At 35.8% G+C, this 15,839-nt stretch overlaps 2 protein-coding genes across 3 annotated transcripts; both read right to left on the bottom strand.

Annotated features, from left to right (window-relative positions):
- Window positions 1-3,560: 3,560 nt before the first annotated feature.
- Window positions 3,561-4,910, bottom strand: LOC111810924 (SKP1-like protein 1A). The gene is made up of 2 exons (XM_023697773.1): window positions 4,537-4,910; window positions 3,561-3,950 (listed from the first exon to the last, which is right to left on the bottom strand). Exons 1-2 carry the CDS (start codon window positions 4,828-4,830, stop codon window positions 3,777-3,779), a joined length of 468 nt encoding a protein of 155 aa, XP_023553541.1. The 5' UTR covers window positions 4,831-4,910; the 3' UTR covers window positions 3,561-3,776.
- A 742-nt stretch (window positions 4,911-5,652) lies between these two features.
- Window positions 5,653-9,768, bottom strand: LOC111810262 (cell number regulator 13-like). 2 transcript variants are annotated; one of them, XM_023696916.1, is made up of 8 exons: window positions 9,521-9,768; window positions 8,404-9,120; window positions 7,597-8,009; window positions 7,230-7,336; window positions 6,918-6,989; window positions 6,675-6,781; window positions 6,096-6,189; window positions 5,653-5,993 (listed from the first exon to the last, which is right to left on the bottom strand). In XM_023696916.1, exons 2-8 carry the CDS (start codon window positions 8,809-8,811, stop codon window positions 5,941-5,943), a joined length of 1,254 nt encoding a protein of 417 aa, XP_023552684.1. In that variant the 5' UTR covers window positions 8,812-9,120; window positions 9,521-9,768; the 3' UTR covers window positions 5,653-5,940. The 2 variants fall into 2 exon arrangements, with proteins under 2 accessions (XP_023552684.1, XP_023552685.1); XM_023696917.1 differs by lacking the exon at window positions 9,521-9,768 and adding an exon at window positions 9,408-9,495.
- Between the last annotated feature and the right edge of the window lie 6,071 nt (window positions 9,769-15,839).

Genomic DNA, 15,839 nt, shown 5'->3' with positions numbered 1-15,839 from the left:
AACGAATTCTAAATTGCAAACTTCCGTATCCTAAACACGAGTTTTCAAAATTCATTCTTCCGAAACCCCTTTTTGCACGTTCTCGATTACTCTCGACCCGTTCAAGATGCTGAAAACGTTTGTCTAATTGTTGATTTACTTTTCTTAAATACATATTATGAAGTGAGGAAAACACTCAATAAAAATGGAGAGAGAGAGAGAGAGAGGGAGAGAGAGAGAGGGAGAGAGAGAATAGGCAGTTTGATGTGAATCATAGGCTGAAATGCTCAGCCACAGGCGTAGGTAAAGCCATGCTGCAGAGAAAGCAATTCCTATGCTATTCCCTTTGTTTCCACAATAAGTGCCACAAATAATAACAATGACAAACCACCAACCTAGTTGGTTCGGTTCGGTGAGAATCGAACTGCTAAACTTAGTCGAACCAAATCTCATCGCTCACCGTTTTAATTTCATGTGTAAATAATGCAACTACCTCAAAAAATATGAAATTGTTTAAAAAAATATCTTTGTAGAGTTTTTTCATTAAAATAAGATGGAATTTGACCGAATAAAGATGTAGAAACCTCTCGGTAACATATGAGTTTTAAAAACCTTGAAGGGAAGCACGAATGAGAAAGTGCAAAGTAGACAATATCTGCTAACAGTAAGCTTGGGCTGTTACGAAATGAAAGACATACATGACATCATTTACAACGTCATTCAAATGAAATGAATTGTAGTAGTGATCTTAATCTTCCATACATTTGTAAGGTTTTATTCATTGGTGGTTACGCTAATTTTCATTCTTTGTTGCAAAAGAAAAAAATACTTTTAGATCAATTTCAAAGTAAAAGGGTAATTTTTAAAACAAATTTCAAAGTTTAAGCCTACCCACCAAATATAACCTAATTTATGTTATAACACGAAAGAAACTAATAAAAATGGTCACGTGTCACACTAAAGGTCGGCTAGTAACATTTCATAATATGTTTGAACAAAACAATACATGGGATATAATTCTACGACTTTCTTAATAACGAACTGTTATAGGGTTAAATAATTGTATTTCTTTGAGATCGATCGAGCAGTGCACATTAATTAGCCGACGTACTCAAATAGTGTTAGAACAAATCAACGTCAATCCGGTCATCGTTAAATACTATTTTAAAAGCCAATCGTTCAATTTTCTATCCGTTGAACGGAAAATAACGATAGCTCATAATAGCCACTAAAAGTTAGGCATAATTGCTTTAAAAAGTTGGGAATTTGAGCTAAATTATGATTCTCCCATCACCCATAACACCAACAGATTTGACATGTATTTGAATGGCTCCACTTGTTTTAATAAGTTATGTACAAATTACAAAGTTTAAGTGATATATTGTGAAGTTAGAGCCATCCAACTCACATTGGTCAAATCATATTGATTTAAACCTTGTTGGGATCTCCAAAGGGAAGCTCAAAAACCAGAGGTGTGGAAAGAAGAAAACCATATCACCATCTCATCCGTCAGCATTTGATTACTCCCATCTTCATGATTCCCTCCTCCTTCCATTGAATATCGACATATCGGACAAGTTCTCCGACACTCTTCGAACCATCGATCGAGACATATCTTATGAAACTCGTGCGAGCAAGGAAGAACACTCGTGCCAATTCTCTCGTCTTTGTCCTTGTTCCCCATACTCGACAAGCATATGCAACATGTCTCGCCTTCCAACGCCTTCTCAAGGCTCGAAAGAGCTGCAACACAATCATCAGGTGTCGTAGGTCGAAGGCTCGAATCGGCACTACAAGGAAGCGGGGTTGCTTGCTTGAGTGTCGGGCTGGTTCGGAAGCCGATGAGGTTGTTGTAGAAGAAGAAGAAGAGCTTGTTGAGAACCATGTGTCATGAATGAAGAGAATTGGAATGCATCAGCTGGGTGTTTTTAAGTGTGTTTCATACATGTTGCGTGGGTTAGGAGTGGTTGGATTGGTGAAGAAGAAGGAGGAGGAGGAGGAGGAGGATTGTAAAGGGTCATACACAAAGTGGTTGCCACCTAAACAGGAGAGTTACTTTTGAGCTTTCTAATAGTAAAGGTTATGTGTTATTGGTTGGTTTTAAGGTCCATTTAGTGTAAGCTTTAACATTGGCATCAACCACCAATCTGCACTACTTTCTTTGATTACCCAAACTTGAAGGAAACTTGACCACCAAACTGCTTTGATTGCCTTAGCCTTACTATTTGAGAAGAAGCGAGATTTGCAGCCATAAAAGGGAAAGAAGGCCTCCATTCTTCAAAACTTCTTTTTTTTTTTTTCTCTCTTTGTTCATGCACTTTAAGACTTGGATACCAGAGTTTTGTTGTTAGTTTTGTGAACTTTTAACTTTAAGATTGTTACCATCATATTCCACATCGGATGGAAAAGAAAATGAATCATTCTTTATGACGGTGTGGAAACATCTCCTAAGCAAATGCGTTTTAAAAACTTCGAGGGGAAATCCAGAAGGACTTGGGTGGTTACAAATGGCATCAAAGCAAGACATGAGGGATACACCGAGGCCGAGCCCCAAAGAGGGTGGACACAAAGAGGTATGCCAACAAGGACACTGGGACCCAAAAGAGAGGATTGGGAGATCCTACGATTGGAGAAGGGAATAAGTGCCTACGATGACGTTCCTCGAAGGGGATAGATTGTGGATCTCACATTAATGGGAGAGAAGAACAAAAGAAAATTGTGAGATCAACAAAGCATTTCTTTTAAAGGTGCAGTAACTTCTCCCTAGCACACATTTTTTATAAGGACAATATCTGCTACTAAAAGTGAGCTTCAACCGTTGTACTTGAATTCACACTTGGATCATTCAATCATTTGTGTCCAAGCTTGTATGTTACTTAATCTTAAGCACAATTCATGCAAATAATTTATGTGTAGAAATCATTGGTGTAGACATACATTCCACAAATAGTCCGGATTCTCAAACAAGTATGCTTAACTTTGTGTTAAAGACACGAGGAATCAATTCAACAAATTTTCAAACCCAACTTGAGTAACATCTCTATTGTTGAATTCCAACTTGAGTAACATCTCTATTGTTGAATTCCAACTTGAGTAACATCTCTATTGTTGTGGTTGTTATAGCATTCCGCTGCAATTGGTCAAAAATTGATTTGACCAGACAAATTAGGGGTATACATGATTCATGTTAGGTTGGGGTGAGAGATTTTTTTTGGACCAACCCAAAAATTCGGATTGGTTGGATTGGTAACTCAACCCAACTTGAAAATTTTTACAATCCAACCCAACGCACCCTCTATTTTCGAGTTATTCTAAAATCAAGAACCAAAGGCAAAGGCAGAACCAATTACCAAAGCTGACAAATGTTGAACCGAACTAATAAGTCTAAGGACAACTGAGTGCACAAGTAGAGAAGTCCAACAACAAACACAGAGCACATAAGTTCGATGGAAGTGGAACAGAGTGTCAAGCAACAAGAAACACAAAAACAAAGTCGAGTAGTGAGAATTGAGAAGAGAGTCTAGGCAACATAGCTTCCTCCCTTCCCTCACAAGGCTTCAATTATGGGGAGACAAGATATCTTGAGCATAGGCTACTATCAAAATTTAACATAATGATGGTATGAGACAATTAGGTAGTCAATGCATTCCTCACACAAACATGATCATGATACAATTATGATTAGGTTCATACAGTACCATTTTCACAAACTATGTGAATACAACAGAGATCGAATACTACTACCATGTACAGACCTTATTGATCAAGATCCTTGAGCACTCTTATGAGACTTCAAATCATTCAAAAGCCCACTGATTCTCCCTGCGAACTTCCTCCTCTTCCTCAGGTGTGAAATCGTTCTTGATGTTAAAGGTCTTTCGGATCTCCTCTGGGGTCTTTCCCTTGATCATGTCAGCTACGGTCTGGCATGTCAGGTCTAACAAGCTCTTGATGTTCAGATAATTTGCAGCCTGCAGAGTAGAATATAGGAGAGAATTTTATATGGCGCCAAATCAAGAAATTATCAAGAATAATAATAGTCAAGAATGAATCCCCAGGCAGCTTGGAATTCTCTGCAACAAGAACACGGCTTAAATATAGAACCACGAAGATTAACCTGAGCAACAATCATTTCAATATGACGCCAAATACAGATGTCCATTAACCCCAATCTCAACATGAAGGACAAAGGATAATGATGCCGAAAGCATTTTGCATCACCGTCTTCAATCATCAAAGTGAAAAGACCTTGCTCGTCCTATTGAATCTTAATCCATTACTTAGGCACCATACCAATTGATCAACAATACTAAACAATTTCCAGTAGAACTTTTCCTTTGAACGAACTTTCCATTTCCAAAACATCAAACAATACCAAGCCCTAGCACAATTACAAACGTCGATACAGATATAACAGATAAAGAAGAACAGTAATCAGCGACAAAGAAGATCAAAACGATTGTTTGCCGAGTCAAATTCTTGAGAAAAAAAACCATAGGAACCAGGTAAACCCTAGACAATCGAGTCGATCGATCTAAAGCAGGAAGAAAAGGTTACCAGAATGAGATCGAAAAGAGTGGCTTGGTCGACATTAACGAAGTCGCGGTCCCAGGCCTTGAGATCCTCTTCAGACACGCGGGGATCGGCGGAGGAAGCATCGACGTGCTTGTGAGAGTACTCGATGACCTTGGCGAGGATTTTGCTAGTGACGTTGGGAAGAGGGATGCCGTTATCGGCGCAATCGTCCTCGATCATGTGGCGGATGGTCTGAGACTCGAGAGCAACGACCTCGTCGATTTCAAAAGACTCGCCATCGGAGCTCTTGAGAGTAATCTTCTTGGAGGAGGACATGGATTTGGATTTGGATTAGCAGAAAAATTGATGGTGATTTTTGTGAAGAAGAGGACGAAGAAGAAAAGTTGGAGAACTTTGGGTCTCCAAGAACCGGTTTATATAGATTCTTGCCACAGGGCCAGCCGCTGCCCGGCGGTTATTTTAATTCACTTTCTTTTTTTATTTTTAATTATAAGGTTCTTAACTCCTCTACATTTAAATTTATATCTATTTAATTTACCTATTTTAAAAAATATTTTAGAAAGTTGGATATTTATTAAATACAAAATAGAAAACTCACAAATATTTAACTTAAATCAGCCCATCACGCTTATTATTATTCCTATGTACTAAAATTTAATAACTAAATAAAAAGTTATATATTTTAAATTTTATAAAAATTAAACTATTATACTTTTCTTTTACAATTCACATATCATTTTACAAACTCTTATTTCATAATTGTTTAAATAAAATTTAGCACATCAAAGCGCTTCTTGGTCACAGTCCGCCCCAATTCTATCCTATCTGAGTTCGAATTTACCCTTGCCTACACATAAATCCCAAAAAAGAACGTACTACCCCGCCGACCCTCTTTACAATAGATGAGAAACGGGTCTCGAGATTGACTTAGTTTTAAATTTGCAAGTCAAGCATAATTTAACGGACTAAAACATATGTTATCGATCAAAAGATCAGAGGTTTGAATCCTCATCTTTAAATCAATCCGAGAAAAGAGAGAAGTCAAAACACACACGCAATAAGAAACTTGAAAAGATAATGAAGAAAGAATATGATCAATAATAGCATGGTCATGAGAAGGAGAAATGACCAAAACACTAAGCTGAAGGGAACTAGCAGGCCCCATTGATATGCAATTGTGAACTTTGGTCAAAATCTACTGCTGAACTCAGCACAATCAACTAGAAACACTGTAAAAGATTTAAGAACAAATCTATACAATAGGTAAGGGGGTGTGTAATGAGTAATAACATAAAAACATGCCAATGTATGCTCTTCCAGTTACATGCCAACTAGAGTTACCTGTATCCATTACATAACTCTATCACGAATCGAAACTATTAGGAGACTACGAACGAACCGTTGAATATGCGTCTTGACTGTACTTTAGGATTCCATGTATTGGGAGGGTGGAGGGCTTGTTCTAGTCTTTTCAGGTCCTGCATGTTTTCCTTCTTATATCAAACACTAAAAACTCCAAGATTAACAGAAAGTTTCTTCATCCATAAAGAATATAATGAGAAAAATGTCTTTCGCCATACCGTAAACCCCGCGTATCTCGACTTCTCGCCATTCTTGGACAAGGGCGCAGCAGCAGCACATAACATGAGAGAGAAAGTCGTCAACGAAACCCCCCTGTCAATTAGCCACACAGATCTCAGTCCTTGTCTTTTCTATTCAATTCTTTATGCATATAATCTTATGTCAATTTAAGGGTTGAGGATTGTTGGGAGAGGAGTCCCACGTCGACTAATTAAAGGGTTGATCATGGGTTTATAAGTAGGGAATATTATCTAAATTGGAATGAGGCATTTTGGGGAAACCAAAATCAAAGCCACGAGAGTTTATGCTCAAAGTGGACAATATCATAACATTGTGGAAGGACGTGATGTTTAACATGGTATCAGAGTTATGCCCAAATTAGTTAAGTCAGTAGAATCCTAAATCTATGACTGTTAAGCAATCATTCAGGTTTTTAGAAGTTGGATGCCTGTAAACCAAAATCTAACGTAAAATAATAGAATCGAAGAAGGATCAAAACAAGAGAAACACCTCTCTAATCTGCAACTAAACTGTCAATGTAATAGAAGATTAATTAATCAGGCAGAAAAGGGAACTACCGTGATGTTTAGCATCTTGCGAAGCTTTCTTCTAACACAGCAAGTATAGCAACAGCACGATAGTATCAATGTATATGCCATCAAATCATTACATGCTTCTGCTGGTGCTGGTGGTTCATTCAAATAAAACATTTCAGGTAAAGGCAGAAACAATAAGTAATACTTGTGAATATAAATTTGAGTAGAACATTTTGTTCCACCTCTAATTGCTTATGAAAATCTGATGACACAAAGTTAACTTACATGTATCCCTATTAGTTGCAACAGTAGCAATCCTTGAAAATGTCCCACAAGGGTAGAAAAAAGTCTTGAGACCTGAAAACAAATGAGTAATGTGACTTGCACTGAAACATTGCGATTAAAGAGAACAGATTTTTCAAGCACCATCAGTCAAATGTATTCGAGCTCTTGAACCTTTCGATGTTAAATTCATCAATTCGGTCATCCATAATACCAACTGAATATGTATGAATTATAACCAATGAACCAGCCCCTTTCCTTTAGAACCCATTATCAATGAACCTTTAAAAATTAGAAGTGAGGAGGATAACATACACAGAGAAGGCTCTGAACAACAATCGAGTAAGTCAGTGTGCCATTCACCATACCGATCAGAACCTCTAGTTGAGAGCAGATCACGTCCTGATGAAACAGAACTCTTTCTGCAACAAATAAAAAAACAGCAATATCAAGCTCGATGAGCCATGTAGTTTGATAATTCATGACATGCCTACAGAAGTGGTTGTACATTATATGATAGAGAAATTTATTTGTGATATGGAAATTTTATAGAACACTCAATAATTTAGTATCTTCGCTTTTTTGTTTTAAAACTGCAGGAGTAACTCCGTGAAGATCATTAGTTACATGATTGTGATTTAGAACCTTGTTACTGAAAAGCTGAAAACGGAAAATAGCAGACCTTGAGGTTGTCCGAGCATCAGTATTCTTATAGAAACTTCCATCAGATGAAGGTCCATTGTTGTCATCTACATACGTATTTTCCACTACTTTATGGGATTTTTCAGGTGAATTCTTCTCAGGAAGAGAAGTTGCAGCTACAGACTCAGTGACATCTATCAAACGTTGGATAACCTCACATTCACCCACATTCAGATTAGCTTGAGACCGTTGTAGTTCTACCTGAAGCTTTTCGCTTTCTTTTTGTAGTGCCTTGTTAAACGGCAAGTTTGGATAAGAACAAGAAAGAGTTTTCTTCAACACCATTGCTTCTTCTTTCGAAGGTTCCGGGTTAAGAATTACATCCTGAATCCTTTTGTCATCATCATCCAAAGTATATTCACACTGATCCTTTTCAATGTCTTCCAGTCTCTCCTGCGAATTTGAAGTTGATAACAAGATTATGTTATCAAATAAGCAAAGACACCATGTGTATCTCAAGCAAAACTTCAAATTCAAGAGGCAGTAAATTGGATGAACTATTCAAATTCAACTAGTAAGTATACGACAGAGGTAGATTTCCCTATGGTGATTCTTCAATGACAGGCATTACTTCCTAAAGCTCACAACCATCTAACAATTATTTCCAATTTTAATATATTCCTATGCCGTGATCTTTTCAAGTTCCCCTTTTTTTAATCAAGGAAATCATTTTCATTGAGAGCAAGAAAGTCAACATGCATGGGGAAATGCTGTGGAAATGCGTCTATCAAGACCCTATTGTGCTAATAAACAAATAGATAATAACAGTTGTGAGAGAATCAAATACCCTGACTCGAGCATTGTCAACGAGGGTAATCAGAGGAACAAGGCGCAGATATCTGTCAATTTCATTCTGGGCCTTCCGGAATTGGTACACAATGTTCCATCCCATTGCAAGCAGATAGAGAAAGCTGCGGTCCTGGCAGCTGTTGACCAATATATACGACCTTCTTAAAGCATCTTCAAGCTGCTCCAGAGGCTCCCGAGTCTCAGGATACCTCTTAAGCTCCGTGATCTTGAGCTGCTCGAGCAGGTTTCCAATCAACTTCAGGTGCTGAGCAAATTGCCTGCAGTTCTTTTTGTGCATTCGTGCAGTGCTCGCAGATTTCACTATCATGGAAATCAAACGAACTGCATCAAGGCCCGTAAGCTGGGCCACATTGGCTATATCCCCAAGCGTTTCCCACGAAGACATAATTGCCTCTCAAAACTCTCAATCAAACTTGAACTCCCCAAAAAAACTCAAAAGCTCAAAAACAAAGTTCCCCGATAATCTCCAACTCAGTCCATATAAATCAGCAAAGCTCGGAATCCCTGGCAGACAATTCGAAATATCAGATCACCGCCACCGATTACAACGATGCTATAAGAGAACGAGTAGTTCCTCAGGCGTTCGTCGTCAGTAATGGATCTTCAAAATCGGTACTAGTACAAAGCCGAATCACAAGACGAAGAGCAAGATCTTCAACGTCGGCGCCCCCAAACTCACCACAACGTATGTCAACTACAACAGAAAAAAGAAACATACAAATCAGAAAAAAGAATCCACAAAGACATCATCACTCACAGTACTAGAAATCAGAAGATGAACTCTTCTTTACTCTTTACTCTTTATTCCTTCCTCTTTAGTATATCCTTTTTCCTTTCATCGTATCGCTTTTTCGACGTAATAAATTGACCAGAAAAAAGAGCATTCAAAAGAAAAACAAACTGCATTTCAATCTGCAAGTAAGTATTAAAAGCATTCAAAGCAAACAACGCAAAACATTAAACAGCAATAAATTCTCACACCTCTACTCCTCCGCCATTACAACTACTTCACCTCGAGAGCAATATCAGAATCAAAAATGGAGGAAAAAAAACCATATATGGATGAAGAATCAAGAGATTTTTTGTTTGATTACCAGAGAGAGACGATGAATGGTCAGAACTCAGAGGTCACAGGTCAAGCATTGCTTTGCGGAAAATTGCATTGTGTTTCTTCTCATTCCTCTTCGTCTTCCATGTGGAAATTCGGAAAAATCTCTTTGGTTCTCTCTCTCCGAGTTTGGTTCACTTTTTCAGGTTCGGTGTGGTTTGTCGGAGGAGAGAGAAAGAGAGAGAGGTCTGGTTGAAGCACAGTGACAACTCTCACACCATTACAGACAAGGAAGAAGAAAGGGCAGTGCAGTGGCCTCCATGTGAATCCCAATTTACGATTTTACCCTTTTCCCGGAAAATTAATAAAAATTATTATAAATAATAAATAATAAATGGGTAAATTAATTTATTTACAGGCTGGAAAGTGGGCCACCAGTTACCCAATTTAGGGCTAAAATAGGCATGGGTGAGGGATGGTGTTAAATACTTCATTTTCGTTAAATAAATAAATAAATAAATAAGTTAATTATGAATTTTCTATTCGTTAAATTTAATTTTTATTAGGTATTTATAATTATTAAATAATTAATTTTAATTTAATTCCCGTGGGTGGTAAATCATCGTATTGAGTCATAACTATATTTAAGACATGACCCGTGACGTTTTTCGTTGGAATTTAAAATTTAGTAAAATAGAAAAACACGTAAATTTTGAAATGGGTAAAAAAATGTTCGATACGTCTCAATTTGACTTTAAGGTATTGTCAATGTATACCCGACTTTATTCATTGTATTAATGAAAGACATAATAAATAAATAATTATATCGTTTAATTACAATATTTATATTAAACGTAAAAAATAATTTATTTTAAGATGAAAAAAATGTGGGTTTTGTGTCACATGAGACAAATAAAGTCAAGTCTAAGTACATGTAGTTGATTGCAAATATGGTATCCATCACAAAAGAAAAAGGTATAACATTTATTAATATAATTATAATTACAAAAACGTTAATATAGTATGTTAATCTCGACTAAATCGAACCCAAGAATCTAGAAAAAGTAAAATGGTTTTATACCAATCACTGAGCCCGCCCGAGTCGATAATGAAATTTGACTAACTTGAAAGAAAATGCCTAATGTTAGGGAGACACAAACCGACTCAAAACACATGTCTCTCGTGTTGTTAATTCTAACTTACTAATCATATGACTCAAAATGTGTTAGGTATAGTAACACACTGGTGCAAGTGCTGATTTTATTGTAGGGATATACATATGACTCGATAACCCGACCAATCTAGACTACGCAGCCCAAACCATGGACTGGTTTTTTTTTTTTTTTTTTTTTTTTTTTTTTNTGATTTTTTTTGAAAACCAACAAATCCGATCGGTTCACGGGTTGACATTTTTTTAGTCAAATCGACCGACTAACCCGAAAATAGGGTTGTAACACAATCCACCCCTACCCTACTTTTAAAGAATATTTGACGTTTGTTATCAATGTTAACTCTATGTTAACTCGTGCACGTTTGATATTTGAGTTTTATGAGATTTTAATTGCTACATTGATAAATAATATTTTTTAAAATAATTAAAAAAAACAACTCGACAAATTTAATTATTTAATATAAAAACATGGGATTGAGAATAATGAATGAAAAAAACGCTAAAAATGGAAGCATAATGAGTTGTAATTGTTAATGGGACATTCGCTTATGTTTTATTATTATGATGACGAGGCAGTCCAATCAAACCAACCACTAACTCTGCCACTCATCATACATCACATGCCCTCCATCATTTTTAACCATGGTAGAGTTCAATTTTAACCTTTACCCGACATATCATCTCGACGATCTCCATTATTTTCTTAATTATGTGTGTCGGTGAGCTAATATTTTGTAAGTAAAAAAAAATATTTTACGATGAGTTTAGACGGTTACAAATGGTATCAGAACTACATCTGAGCGATGTGCTAGTAAAGATGTTGGACCCACAAGGAGGTTGATTGTGAGATCCCACGTCAGTTTGAGAGGGTAACGAAGCATTCCTTACAAGAGTGTGGAAATCTCTCTCTAGCAGACGCACTTTAAAATCGTGAGATTAACGACAATATGTAATGGGCTAAAGTGGACAATATCTACTAGCGATGGGTTTGACCTATTACAAATGAATTTAGAGCTAGACGCCGAGCGATTTGTCAGCAAGAATGCTGACGATTAAGGAATGGGTTTTGAGTTCACACATCGATTAGAGGGGAGAACGAAATTATTATTTTAAATTAAAAAAGATAATTAAGTTACTTTAATAAAGTGGTTACCAAAAAGAAGAAAAGGACTAAAAGTAATATTTATATATTTTCAATTATAGTTATAAGGTTTTGCTTTTATTATAATTCAAACATATAGTTTCTTCAATATATAAAGTTGTCACCTATCACCTTTAATTTATATTTTATAAACTATAGTATAATTAATATTTATTTTTCTTGTATCGAATTCATCGTAACGCTAGGGACCATTCCCGTAATTTTTTCACCTGAAACAAAGCTCGACGAGTTTTTTGCAAGATTGTTGATAAGCAAGATAAGATGTTCTTCGAATATTTCTTGTTAATTACTCGTGTTTTTTTAATACTAAAATATTTTAAAATACATAGACTAGAACCATCACGAGTTTATTGAAAACAACTAGCTTTAATCGTTCTTGCTTATATCACATGTATCAGCTCAAGCCTACCGCTAGTAGATATAGTTCTTTTTATGTTTTCACTTTCGAGTTTCCCTACAAGGTTTTGAAAACGCGTCTACTCGGTAGCTCACATTGGTTGGCTTGAGGGAAAACCCGAAAGAAAAAGTTCAAAGAAGACAATATCTGCTAGAGGCTTGAGCTGTTATAAATAGTATCAGAACCAGATACTAGGCAGTGCGCCAACGAGAATGTTAGCCCTCAAGGGAGGTGGTGTAACGACCTAGATCCACCGCTAGCAGATATTGTTCTCTTTGGACTTTCCTTTTCGGGCTTCCCCTCAAGGCTTTAAAACGCGTCTGCTAGGGGAAGGTTTCCACACCCTTGTAAATGGTGGTTTGTTCTCCTCCCCAGCCAATGTGAGACATCACAATCCACCCCCCTTCGGGGCCAAGCGTCCTCGCTGACACTCTTTCTTTCCTCCAATCGATGTGGGACCGCCCCCAAATCCACCCCCTTTAGGGCCCAGCGTCCTTACTGGCACACCGCCTCGTGTCTACCCCCTTCGGGGAACAGCGAGAAGGCTGACACATTGTTCGGTGTCTGGCTCTGATACAATTTGTAACGACCCAGATCCACTGCTAGCAGATATTGTCCTATTTGGGCTTTCCCTTTTCAGGCTTCCCCTCAATGCTTTAAAACGCGTCTGCTAGGAGAAGGTTTCCACACCCTTATAAATGGTAGTTTGTTTTCCTCCCGAACCAATGTGAGATATCACAGGTGGGGATTGTAAGATTCCACATTCGTTGAAGAGAAGAACGAAACATTCCTTTCCCACCTTAGTTAGAAGAAATGATTGGGATTCCTAGCTAAGACTAAAAAAAGAAAATTAATAATGATAAAAAAAGGGAGCTTGAAACTCAAGTAATTGGTGGGTTTAATTTAAAGATTATTAATTTTAATTATTATTATTCCTTTTGGATAACAGTGCTGTTTGGTTATGGAAAATTGGAAATTATGGCCGGAAGGGTTGGCGTAATCTTCGGATAGGGATAGGGTGTGTTTGGATATGGCTCATGTGGGTTCCCATTTCATTCCTTTTCTAAATTACTTCCAACAAATTTCCCAACAATTATTATAATAAAAATTACTCCAACCTTTTATTTTATCTCAAAAATATTTTTAAACTTAAAATATATATATAGTTAAAAGAATATGCGAAATTTAAAAATAACAATGACAATTATATAAAGACAGTTTAAAAAAATAAGGACAGTGACTATATGGACAAAAAAAAAACTGTCTAATAATATCTCATAAATTATTTTTAAAATTTTTAATAGTTTATAATAATAATAATAATTATTATTATTATTATTATTTTGGTATAATTGTAATTTTTGTTTTTTGTTTTTTGTTTTTTTAATTTAAAGATATTTTTGAAATTTATTTAAAGTTTAAAATGTTGTCAATAAAAGACCAAAATCTTATCTATAAAAAGGTCAAAATCGGAAAGAGAAGTTAGAGACGGAACCGAATACAGCCGTTAAAGTTCCGTTCCCCCGTGACTTTTTTTTTTTTTTTTTTTTTTNTTATTATTAGCATTTAATATTTATTAGAATTAAATTACAGCCGACAAATTTTGGTTTTTAGTTGAACTGGCGATTTGACTACCAGTCTCCAAGGATTGGTCGTATTATTTTTAAATAAATAATAACAAAAGGAATGCATTCACATAGTTAATTGTCTATTTAACGATAATTTAGTCGATAAAATATCAATAACCGTCTTAAAAATTGACGATATGGGTGTACACGAGTTGAGTTGGAGAAGTTTTTTGGACTAACTAGAAATTTCGGGTTGGTTAAGTTTATTTTTCGAGTTGGGTTGGCTGATCTATCGGGTTAAAAAGAAAGGTTTAGATTAGTTACTTTTGATTATTTGGTTGGGTATGCAACTAAGAGCGGGAGCAAGAGCAATGTGTTAACGAAGAAGAAAAGGAGTAGCGTAGCATGTGATTGTGAGCTAAGTGTCACAATCACAACTTTGGCGACAACGAGACAACGATTGTGCAACATTTGTTCTAATCCAGCGAACAAGTCAACCGTAAGAAAATTCGGAGTTCGTGGACAATGTCGATGTATGATCGAGGCTCGAGTCATGCTTGCGAGAAATGTTTTAGAAAACGCGAGTGCATAAATACATTTGAAAAGAATTCGAAAAAATGGAAGAAAACAACGTTATATGGCTATAAGCAAAAAAAGAAACATCCCGACTTAAGTAACATATAATTCAGGGTATGAAGAATTGACGACTAGTCGAATCCCCCTATAATACATTTTGAGGCATTTTAGCTCAGACGAGTGTAGACATGATATTGGTGAACGGTCATACACCCCCATATTGACACAACATGAAATAGTAAAAGTTTATCTAAAATGAAAGCATGTAAAAGAGGTTTAGAATGAGCATGCGACCATGGACAAGCATGACTCAAACATCCGACATGCAGCCATAAACAATAAGCATTAGACAAACATAATCGTGACTCCGAAACAACCTACGTTTGTGAGTGGAATAGGCACGACAACGTGGGCATGGGTGTGTGAAGCAGTGGTGGTTGGACAACATAGGTTTGGTAAAAAAACCCTTGAAGTGGACCTGCCAAATTTCGTCTCTTTGAAGTAAAAAACTCAAAGAAAAAAACAATAACCTAACCGAACCCATTACTCTATGCAACTCAACTCAACTCAATTCATATGGTTCGGGTTGGATTGGTCGGATTCTTAGATTTGGTGTACACCCCTAGCCGATGGTTCGAATTTCCTCGTAATTATTAAACCAAACAAATAAATTAATTAAGTTTTCTAATAATTTTTTCAATGATACATTACACAATTAGTTTCTAGATGAATTATTAAATTAATACACCTACCTTACCATAACACAAACTACCTAAAAATCATATTAATTAATTAATTAGTCAAAAGACCCCAACAAGACAAAAAGAATTAATAATTAAAAAATAAAAATANTTATTAAATTAATACACCTACCTTACCATAACACAAACTACCTAAAAATCATATTAATTAATTAATTAGTCAAAAGACCCCAACAAGACAAAAAGAATTAATAATTAAAAAATAAAAATAAATTGAGAATATTTTAAAAGGTGGGTAGGGTATGACTAGAATTTGCACTACGAAACAAATAAAAAAACCACATGTGAGTGGAGTTTGGTTCAAACATCTATAACTTCCCTTGCACTGAAAAAGTTGCAAATTTTAATTTTAAAACAATTATGATTTAAGCAAAATAAAATAAAAAAATAAATAACCCGACCCGAGCCCAAACCCGAACCTGAAGCCCAATAGATTTATATTATTGGGCCTAATCGGTATTGGCCCATTTATTGAGCCCAAAATCGAATAGCGGCCCATTTGTTTTGATTTAGATAACTACTTATTCAATAATTTAAAAGACTAATATATAATTTACTTTCTTATTTATGGTGCAAAATTTTCATGAAATTAAAAAATTAATTATTTTACATATTTCATTTATTTTTATTTAAAGGTTAATTTTATTTTAGTTCTTAAAATGATTAAAAATAATTAATTATTTAAGAATTTTAAAAACCAAAATATAATTTTTTTTTTTTTTTTTTTTTT

Source organism: Cucurbita pepo, chromosome LG14 (assembly GCF_002806865.2).
Source record: "Cucurbita pepo subsp. pepo cultivar mu-cu-16 chromosome LG14, ASM280686v2, whole genome shotgun sequence".
Classification (NCBI taxonomy): domain Eukaryota; kingdom Viridiplantae; phylum Streptophyta; class Magnoliopsida; order Cucurbitales; family Cucurbitaceae; genus Cucurbita; species Cucurbita pepo.
Note: the sequence above shows the minus strand (reverse complement) of the source record. Positions and strands in the feature narration are given on the sequence as shown.